Genomic DNA, 10885 nt, shown 5'->3' on the forward strand with positions numbered 1-10885 from the left:
GGAAAATCAAAGTGAGGATGCTTCATTCCACCTTATAATGGGGTACAAAATACCCATGGATTGAGTTACAAAGACAAAGATTGGAGCTGAGATGGAAGGAAGGACCATCCAGAGACTGCCCCACCCAGGGATCCATCCCATAAACAGCCACCAAACCCAGACACTAATGAATATGCCAGCAAGATTTTACTGACAGGACCCTGATATAGCTGTCTTTTGTGAGGCTATGCCAATGCCTGGCAAATACAGAAGTGGATGCTCAAAGTCATCTATTGGATGGAAAACAGGGCTCCAATGAAGGAGCTACAAAAAGTACCCAAGGAGTAAAGGGGTCTGTAAACCTATACTAGGAACAGCAAAATGAACTACCCAGTACCCCCAGAGATTGTGCCTCTAGTTGCATATGTAGCAGAGGATGGCCTAGTACGCCATCAATGGGAGGAGAGATCCTTGGTCTTGAGAAGATTATATGCCCCAGTACAGGGGAATACCAGGGCCAGGAAGCGGGAGTGGGTGCTTTGGGGAGCAATGTGGGAGGATTGTATAGGAGACTTTCAGGATAGCATTTGAAATGTAAATGAAGAAAATACCTAAAAAAAAAAAGAAAAAATACATTGAACATTTTCTTATGATACAATCATAGTGGCACACTACTGTAATATCAGCATTATGGGAGTTGAGGTGGGTAGACTGTCACACAAGTCTACAGCTCCCTGCTACCTTAGAAAACAATAAAAACCAGTAACCACAAAAATTCTAATCATTTTGGGAAGTAATTGCTTAATTCTTGATGTGTTAGAGGATTAAATACACTCCAAAAAGTGAAATTCTTAATAATCACATTCTTTACCAAAGAATCTGTCCAAATGAAATCATTCCTATTTGAAAATAAAAGCACAGACTAATATACCAAACAAACTTTTGACACCTTTTTAACTATTTGAGCTTCTGTATTAAACCTAGAATCTCCACTCAGAGGGCCCATGTCAATAAACTCAGCCTGCTCTAGTTTTATGTTCCTTCCGCCCTTATCCCACACCCTTAAAATCCATTCCCACACATGTTCACCAGGTTTCTGCTTGAATGAATTAGCAAACTCATGGAGCTCCTTAGTAGTGTATCGAATTTCCTCATGGCCTACACTTTCTACCTCCCCTCTAGGAGCCTGTTTTGCTTTGAGTCTGGTTACAGGTCTAGAAGAAACTATTGGTGGGTCTTGAGAAACATCAGTATTGTCTTGTCTGACTTTTTTTTTGAAAGTCATTGCTGGTTTATCAGACTCTGCAAAATTAATTTCCTCATGAGGGGAAGGCATTATTTCAAGGGGTGGGGCTGAGGGTACTACTTCCACAGGTAGGGCAAACCCTTGAGAATCTGAAGATTCAAAATTCTCAGCTTCAACATGGTCTTCCCACACATCCCCGTCCCATGTTATAGGATCCCATTCTTTGCCAATTAGTGCCCTTACTTTAACTGTCGACACACTCTGAGGCTGAGACTTGAATTTTTGCTGTAGTTCAGCCAACCTTACAATGAGGGTTTCAGTTTGATTTTCTGCAACTTGAGCTCTATTGTTGCAAGAGAGAAGATTCTCTTCAAGGACACAGTTAGCAACTTTTAGATCATTTACTTGTGTCTGGAGCCTTTTGATTTTATCACACAACTCCTTCCTTTCATTCATCATTTTCCCCCAGATAATAAGAGCAGCCAGCCAGTAAAATCATTTTCTGATTTTTTCCCCCATCTTGTAGAAAGCTTTGTGCACTGAATCACCTAATTCATTAAAAAAAATCAAGGGCATTAGCTTCTTTAAGTTTGAAATATAGTTTCAACCATGGGTCTTCAAAATTCTCTGACCTCCCAGGAGGGAGAGAATCTGGAAAGGTTTCAGTAGTTGAAAGTGCTGGTGGATCAACAAGCCAATTCCAGTATTTTAAAAGACTCATCCTTGTACTTCTGTTACTCTAGAACCACTCCTGGTACCAACTTCTGTATTAGTCAGGGTTCTCTAGAGTCACAGAACTTATGGATAGTCTCTATATAGTAAAAGAATTTATTGATGACTTACAGTCGGCAGCCCAATTCCCAACAATGGTTCAGTTGCAGCTGTTAATGGAAGTCCAAGGATCTAGCAGTTAGTCTCACACAGCAAGCAGGCAAAGGAGCAAGAGCAAGACTTCCTTCTTCCAAAGTCCTTATATTGTCTCCAGCAGGTGTAGCCCAGATTAAAGGTGTGTTCCACCACACCTTTAATCCCAGATGAAAGGTGTAGCCCAAATTAAAGGTGTGTTCTGTCACACCTTTAATCCCAGATGACCTTGAACTCAGAGATTTAATCTTCTGGAATCCATAGCCACTATGCTTCAAGATCTCCATACCAAGATCCAGATCAGAATATTCTATCTCAAGCCTCCAGATAAGGGTCACTGGTGAGCCTTCCAATTCTGGATTGTAGTTCATTCCAAATATAGTCAAGTTGACAACCAGGAATAGCCACTACAAGGAGTCTTAGAGATGCAAGTATCACCAAAAGAATATTAAAAATGGATTTGCAGGCACAGAAGATACTATATAAAACAATGACAAAACAATCAAAGAAAATGCAAAATGCAAAAAGATCCTAACTTAAAATACCCAGGAAATCCAAAACACAAAGAGAAGACAAAACTTATGAATAATAGGTATAGAGGAGAGCAAAGATTCACAATTTAAAGGACCAGTAACTTTCTTCAACAAAATTATAGAAGAAAACTTCCCTAACTTAAAGAAAGACATGCCCATTAATATTCAACAACCCTATAGAACACCAAATAAATTGGATCAGAAAAGAAATTCCTCCAGTCACATAATAATGAAAACACAATATTAAAAGCATTAAGGGAAAAAGGTCAGGCAACAAATAAATACAGACCTATCAGAATTACACCAGACTTCTCACCAAATATTATGAAAGCCAGCAGATCCTGGGCAGATGTCATACAAACCCTAAGAGAATACAAATGCCAGCCCAGGCTAATATACCCAGCAAAACTCTCAATAACCATAAATAGAGAAACCAAGTTATTGCATGACAAAAACAAATTTACCCAATATCTTTCTACAAATACAGCCATTCAAATGATAAAAAAAGGGAAAAGTCCAACACAAGGAGGGAAGCTACACCCTAGATAAAGCAAGAAAATATTGCCTTTTAACAAACCAATAAGTACATATCCAGAAAAAAACCTAATTCTACCTCTAACAAAATATAACAGAAGCCAACAGTCTTTTTTCCCTTAATATCTCTTAATATAAATAGACTCAATTACCCCACTAAAAAGACATAAAGTAAAAAACTGGATACTTAAACAGGACCCAACATACTACTGCATACAGGAAACCCACTATTGTGACAGAGACAGACACTACCTCAGGTTAAAAGGCTGGAAAGGAAATTCCAAGCAAATGGTTCCAATAAACAAGCCAAAGCAGCCATTCTGATATTGAATAAAATCGATTGTCAACATAAAGCAAGGAATAAAAAGTGAAGGAAGGGTACTTCATACACATCAAATGAAAAATCTACCAAGAAAAACTCCCTATTCTGAATTTTATGTTCCTATGCAAGGGACCCACATTCATGAAAGAAACTTTACTAAATCTCAAAGCTCACATTACATCACACACAATATTATTGGGAGACTTCAACACCCTACTCTCAGCAATGGACAGATCATGGAAACAGAATCTAAACAAATACACTGTGAAACTAACAGAAGTTATGAAACAAATAGATTTAACTGATATCTATATAAATTTTTACCTTAAAACAAAAGAATATACCTTCTTCTCAGCACCTCATGGTGCCTTCTCTAAAACTGACCATATAATTGGTAACAAAACAGGCCTCAACAGATACAAGAAGATTGAAATAACCGCATACAGCCTATCAGATCACCATGGACTGGACCTGGTCTTCAGTAACAACATAAACAATAGAAAAGCCACATTTAAGTGGAAGCTGAACAATGCTCTACTCAATGACAACTTGGTCAATTAAGAAATAAATAAAGAAATTAAAGACTTTTTAGAGTTTAATGAAATTAAGCCACAATGTACCCAAACTTTTGGAACACAATGAAAGCAGTGCTAAGAGGAGAACTCATAGATATGAGTGCTTAAAAAAGAACCTGGAGAGAGCATACACTAAGAGCTTCACAACACATCTGAAAGCACTAGAATAAAAAGAAGAAAATTCACCCAAGAGGAGTAGATGGCAGGAAATGATTAAACCCAGGACTGAAATCAACCAAATGGAAACAAAAAGAAGAATACAAAGAATCAACCAAAACAGGAGCTGGTTATTTGAGAATCTCAACAAAATAGATATACCCTTTGCCACTCTAAATAGAGGGCACAGAGAGAGTATCCTAATAAACAAGGTCAGAAATGGAAAGGGAGTCACAAGAGAAAATGAGTAAATCCAAAAATCATCAAATCCTACTGTAAAAGCCGAAACTCAACAAAACTGGAAAGCCTGGATGAATGGACAATTTTCTAGACAGATACCAGGCACCAAAATTAAATCAGAATTAGATTAATGAAATTCCATATCCCCTAATGAAAAAGAAACTGTCATTAATAGTATCCCCCCTCCCCCAAAAAACCCCTGGACCAGATGAATTTAGTGCCAAGTTCTATCAGACCTTCAAAGACCAAACTCAAACTATTCTACAAAAAAGAAACAGAAGGAACTCTACACAATTCCTTCTATGAAGCCACAATTATTCTGAGACCTAAACCAAACAAAGACCAAACAAAGAAAGAGAACTTTACAGCAATTTCTATATGAGCACCCATGCAATAATACTCAATAAAATTCTCTCAAACCAAATTCAAGAACGCATCTAAATGATCATCCATCATGATCAATTAGGCTTCATCCCAGAGATGCAGGGATGGATAATATACAGAAGTCCATCAACATAATCCACTGTATAAACAAACTCAAAGAAAAAAAACATGTGATCATTCATTAGATACTGAGAAAGTCCTAGTAAGAGCAATTAGGCAACAAAAAGAGATCAATGCGATATAGATTGGAAAGGAAGAATACAAGATTATACTATTTGCAGATTATATGACAGTATACTTAAGTCACCCCAAAAGTTCCACCAGAGAACTCCTGAACCTGATAAACAACTTCAGAAAAGTAGCTGACTATAAAGTGGACTCAAACAAACCAGTAGCCTTTCTCTACACAAAGGATAAGCAGACCGAGAAAGAAAATAGAAATATAACAACTTTCACCATATTCACAAATAATATAGGATACCTTTCCATGACTCTAACTAAGTCTCTGAAAAAAAGAAATTGAAGATATCAGAAGATGGAAAGATCTCCCATGCTCATGGATTGGCAGGATTAATATAGTAAAAATTACAATCTTGCTGAAAACAAAATATAGACTAAACGCAATCCCCATCAAAATTCCAACTCAATTCTTCACAGACCTAGAAAGAGCAATTTCCAAATTCATATGGAATAACAAAACACCCAGTATAGTGAAAACTATTCTCAACAATAAAAGAACCTCTGGTGGAATTACCATGCCTAACCTCAAGCTTTACTACAGAGCAATTGTGATAAAAACTGCATGGTATTGGTACAATGACAGGCAGGTAGATCAATGGAATAGAAATGAAGTCCCAGAAATGGACCGACACGTATAGTCCACTTGATGTTTGACAAAGGAGCTAAAACCATCCAGTGGGAAAAAGACATCCTTTTCAACAAATGGTGCTGGCTGTACTAGTGGTATGATTTAGAAGGATGCAAATTGATCCAAGTCCAAGTGGATCAAGGATCTCCACATGAAACCAGATACACTGAAAGTTATAGATGAGAACGTGGGTAACAGTGTAGAGCACATTGGCACAGGATTAAATTTCCTGAACAGAACACCAATAACCTATGCTTAAATAATCAAAAATTTAAAAATGGGACCTCATAAAATTGCAAAGCTTCTGTAAGGCAAAGGACAGTGTCAATGAGACAAATCTGCAACCCAGAGATTGGGAAAAGATCTTTACCAGTCAAACACAGGTTATAGGGCTAATATTCAATATATACAAATAACTGAAGAAATTAAAATCCAGCAACCAAATAATCCTATTTAAAATTGGTTACAGAGCTAAAAAATGAGTTTTCAACCAAGGAATATCACATGACTGAGAAGCACCTAAAGAAATGTTCAACATCATTAATCATCAGGGAAATTCAAATCAAAACGACTCTGAGATTCCACCTCACACCAGTCAGAATGGCTAAGATCAAAAACTGAGTTGACTGCAGATTCTGGCAAGAATGTTGAGAAGGAGAACACTCCTCCATTGCTGGTGGGATTTCAAGCTTGTACTACCACTCTGGAAATAAGTTTGGTGCTTCCTCAGAAAATTAGACAAAGTACTACCTGAGGACCCAGCTATACCACCCCTGGACATATACACAAAAGATGCTCCAACTGATAAGGAGGATACATTGGGGGTTTTCAGAGGGGAAACCTGTAAAGGGGATAACACTTGAAATGTAAAGACAATATCATATATATATGTCATATATATATATGATATATATATATATTGCTCTAGATGATATAACTCAGATCCCAATCTCACAATCATGGTTTGTACTCATTTATATGTGGATATTATATATAAAGTACATGGTACTTTCCAGAAAACCAAAGAAGCTTTAAAATAAGTCCCAAATGATGATGCTTGAATTTCTTTCACAAAGTGAAATAAAATAGACAAATAAGGCAGGTGAAGGAAGGGAACATGATGGTAGGAAGAAGGGGGTGGGGAGTTGGGGATGTTCATGACTAGGTATGGGAAGTTACAGAAGTGAGGGCCAGAAGGCTGGCATAATGAATGAAAATCAGCTTTTGAAATGGGATGGGGTTTGGGGCGCATTTTTAGGAGGTGCCAGAGACCTAGGATTGGGAAGGCACCTAAGAGTCTATGGGTTTGACTTTAGTTGGTACTCCTAGTGGTTGGTACATAGATTCTGAAATAGCCATTTCCTGTAAACAGTCCAGACACACAGTGATGTTATACAGACACAGGTGTACCCACAAAATTTATGACATGAAATTTGTCCTGTATAGGAGAAATGCAGAGACAAAGATGGACTAAAGATGAAGAGATTGGGCATCCAATAACTGGCCCAACTTGAGACACATCCCATGGGCATGTACCAGTATCTCACAATATTAATGATTCTTTGTTATGCTTACAGACAGGAGTCTAGCATAACTGTATTCTGAGAGGATCCTCCAAGCAGCTGACTGAAACTGATTCAGAGCCCCACAGCCAAAGACAGTTCTGAGCTTGAGGAGTCTCATGGAAGAGTTGGGGAAAGTAGTGAGGCTCCTGAAAGGGAGAGGAACTCCACAGGAACAGGAAGACTGACACAGTCAAGTAACTTGGATAATTGGGGTTTCTTGAAGAATGAAACAGTAACCAAAGAGGATATTGGGATTGAATCTAGACCCCTCACACACATAGATAGCAGATGTGAAATGTGGCCTTCATACAGATCCACCCAACAACTGGAACAGGAACAGTTCCTAAATATGTTGCCTGCCCGTGGATCCTGTTTCCAAAACTGGGCTGTCTTGTGGGGCATTTTGTGGAAAACATGCACCAAGCCCATCAGAAAATTAATGTGCCTGGTTTAGGAGATACCAAAGGAAAGGCCTTCAACTTCTCAAAGGAGAAGGGGAGGGATGATAGTGGGTTGGATTTTATGAAAGGAGACTAGGCAGTGTGAGGTAGCATTATGATGCAAACTGGGCAAATATATTAATTAACAGAAAAAAGGAGAAAGAAAATGAAAACTAGGACTTAGTTTTCATTTTCAGTGATAAAAAGCAAAATTCATGGGAAAAGAAGCAAGACTTTCTTTAGCATTGTAAATGCACCTGTATGCATGAGAAGCAAGTTTCATTGTATAGTATATTTTCCTAAGTAACATGCCAGCATTTGGGATTAATACATGTGGAAATAAGCACAAAATGCAGCATAATATATTATTTTTGTTCAGGTATTTTATTTTGTTCTAGGTCAAACACACATCTCCTTTTTCTACTAAAATTTGTGTCTGACAATTGACATTAAATGTGGATTATTAGCCCCATGGATTTGAGATAAAATGTCTAAAAATACCTCAAATAAAAAGAATTATTTTGTTCAAGATAGCAGCCCTATGAAAAGGAAAAGATTATCAAGAATATGTACTTTAGTATTATCTTTCATCTTCTAACACAGCAAAACTAAAGCAAATACTTCTTAAAATAATTTGAATTTTTGTGATTACTGGCTTCTGTTGTCATTTCTTATTTCCTTTCTCAAGGAGCAGAGAAATATGAAACAGTTTCTCTGCATCAGAGGCTCATCTGGATATGCAGCTATAGTATGAGCAGCAAAATATTGCACGGCAATCTAAAAACCTCAAACTCCATAGTGCTCATATTATACTAGTGGGCTGTATTGGTAATTCTGCAACCCAAATATGCCCCAGCAATGAAAGCACTACTCAATTAAAATGAATACAAACTGTGCACCTAGATTGGGCAAATCTACCAATTCACTACCATCTTTCCTATCTATGAGACCCCTTATAACTTGCAGTTTCTCCAGGCCATATGCTTCTGCTCTACTTTCCTTCATCCCTTCCTTCCTCCTCCTCCTCCATCCTTCTCTCTCTCTCTCTCTCTCTCCTCTCCTCTCTCCCAACCCTCCTTCTTCTCTCTCCTAAAATTCAGCTCCACATTCCCTTCCTCTGCTCATCACTAGCTATAGCCTTTATTTTACCTATTAAAATGGGAAAATGGTTTACAGGAAACCACCTGAGTGCTGACTCATCGCTTGTTCACAACCCTTCCCAAGAGAACAGAATTAACATCAAATTACATACAGCACTAAGGCTCTCGGCAACAGTTGGCCAAGAAACATGTTAAATGCATTCCACCAGAACATTGATGGCTGTTAGGAGAGTTATGAGGAATGTTTGTCACTTGGACTGTCATTTTCAGCAGCTGAATAGCAGAGAACAAGGATCCTTGGGATCCCTAAAGATCAACAGTAATGGAGAAAAGGTAGGGAAGCTTACAGCCAAAATTTGTTTGACACGTCTCAACCAGAGCCGAGAGTTCACAAAAGAAATGTGACAGAACGTACAAATACAGTCTAGAAGATAACAGGTCACAAATGTGACTACCAGCATCAGGATGGTGTGGGATGCTCTAGTCTCAGCATGAACTCTGAGCTTCTGATTGGGGGATTGAATATGCTGCAGTCTTTGGTGGTGTCTGTTCAGGAGAATCACCATGGAGACACTGCTCCAGATGATGATGCTGATGAACACCGCATCATGGGCAAATGACAAGATGTGCATGCCTATACTGAAACCAGAGGTGGAGCAAACCCATTTGTTTTTAGTATTGGTATCATTGTATGTTTTCTGAGGACCACTGACTTTCATTGGAATGTGAGCATTATTTACGACACTGAACAACCAACAACTATAACAAGTATACCTCACAATTTTGGGGGCTCTTCCATGGAGCATCACCCTACCCCAGGTACCAGGAGCAAGAGTGACAAACTGATAAGTGCTCAGAGAGCAGGTGGAGCACATGTTTGTACTTCGAGCCACCAGGCAAATGAAGTACCCAAGTTTACATTTTAGATCAGTTGGGGGCTCCTTTGGAACAAAAACTGTCATATTGTTTGGAAATGCAAAGAAGAGAATCAAGATATTGCCCACAGCCAAGTTGGCTAGAATGACTTTTATGGGTCTCTGTTGAGATCCATTCAAGATTGGAGATAAATTGTGAACAATCAGAAAAATGTTGACTGCAGTCCCAACCCCAACCTGGCAAAGCAAGAGGATCTGAAGAGCCACTTCCTCTGTGATTTTCACAGATTTATTCTGAAGCAACATGGAGACAACTTCATTGGACAACAGAATAGTGATTAGGTTGGCAGTGCTGGTTGAGTCTTCTCAAATCCTGACCTTTTAGATTTATTTGAAGTCATTTTCCCCAACGAAGGGCAGCTCTACTTTATCTGTATGGTCATGTTGACTGCAAACACTGCATGAACATTGATCCAGAATATCAACTTTACAACTATTTTACTTTGTCTTTCCTTATGATGGGTCTGTGTGTATGATGCAACACTATCTCTATTGGTCAATAACATGACCCACATTTTAACCCATATGGGATCTTCATATTTATAAATTAACATTTATAGACAAGCATGTATTTTTGCTTGGTTGGAATTCAGCATTTTTCCTCATGTTATAATAATGTGTTAAGAAGAACAAATTTGGTTTTTGATAGTTGGTTCTGGATCTAATGGTGTCTATTGACTTTTATGGCACTTTTTTCCTGTATTTCCTGTAATTCACAATAGCGAAATATTTATATACATAAAATAAAATAAGTATACCGCAAAATAATAATAATAATAGGCTGGAGAGATGGCTCAGCAATTAAGGGCACTGTTTGCTGCTCCAGAGGTCCTTAGTTCAATTTCCACCAACCATATGACATCGTCCAACTGTCAGTAAATCCAATTAAAGGGGATGTGGTATTTACTGCTATACCTGCAGGCAAAACACAAATTTTTGAAATACTAAATGAATAAAACTTTAAAGAACAAAATACAAATTTAATCGTTATAATTTTAAAAAAGAATGAAACTGAAGAATGTCCCCCTAAAATAATCCATCTAGTTTTAATAAATTTTTACAATCTTTACCATAATGATAGAATGCAAAATGATTCTGAAAATGTCACTATTATTCTGCTCACATAGAAGAAACTTGAATTACA

At 37.9% G+C, this 10885-nt stretch overlaps 1 protein-coding gene across 1 annotated transcript; it reads right to left on the minus strand.

The window, feature by feature from the left end:
* Positions 1–9072: 9072 nt before the first annotated feature.
* On the minus strand, positions 9073–10498 carry LOC147003441 (vomeronasal type-1 receptor 4-like). The gene has a single exon (XM_085841012.1). It carries the CDS (start codon positions 9985–9987, stop codon positions 9073–9075), a length of 915 nt encoding a protein of 304 aa, XP_085697138.1. The 5' UTR covers positions 9988–10498.
* Positions 10499–10885: the final 387 nt, after the last annotated feature.

This window comes from Mus caroli, unplaced genomic scaffold (assembly GCF_978045245.1).
Source record: "Mus caroli unplaced genomic scaffold, Mus_caroli_1 scaffold_8, whole genome shotgun sequence".
NCBI lineage: Eukaryota > Metazoa > Chordata > Mammalia > Rodentia > Muridae > Mus > Mus caroli.

Excerpts from the sequence above, each read along its gene's own strand:
- LOC147003441 (XM_085841012.1), bottom strand. The coding sequence starts at position 9,987 with ATGTTGCTTCAGAATAAATCTGTGAAAATCACAGAGGAAGTGGCTCTT.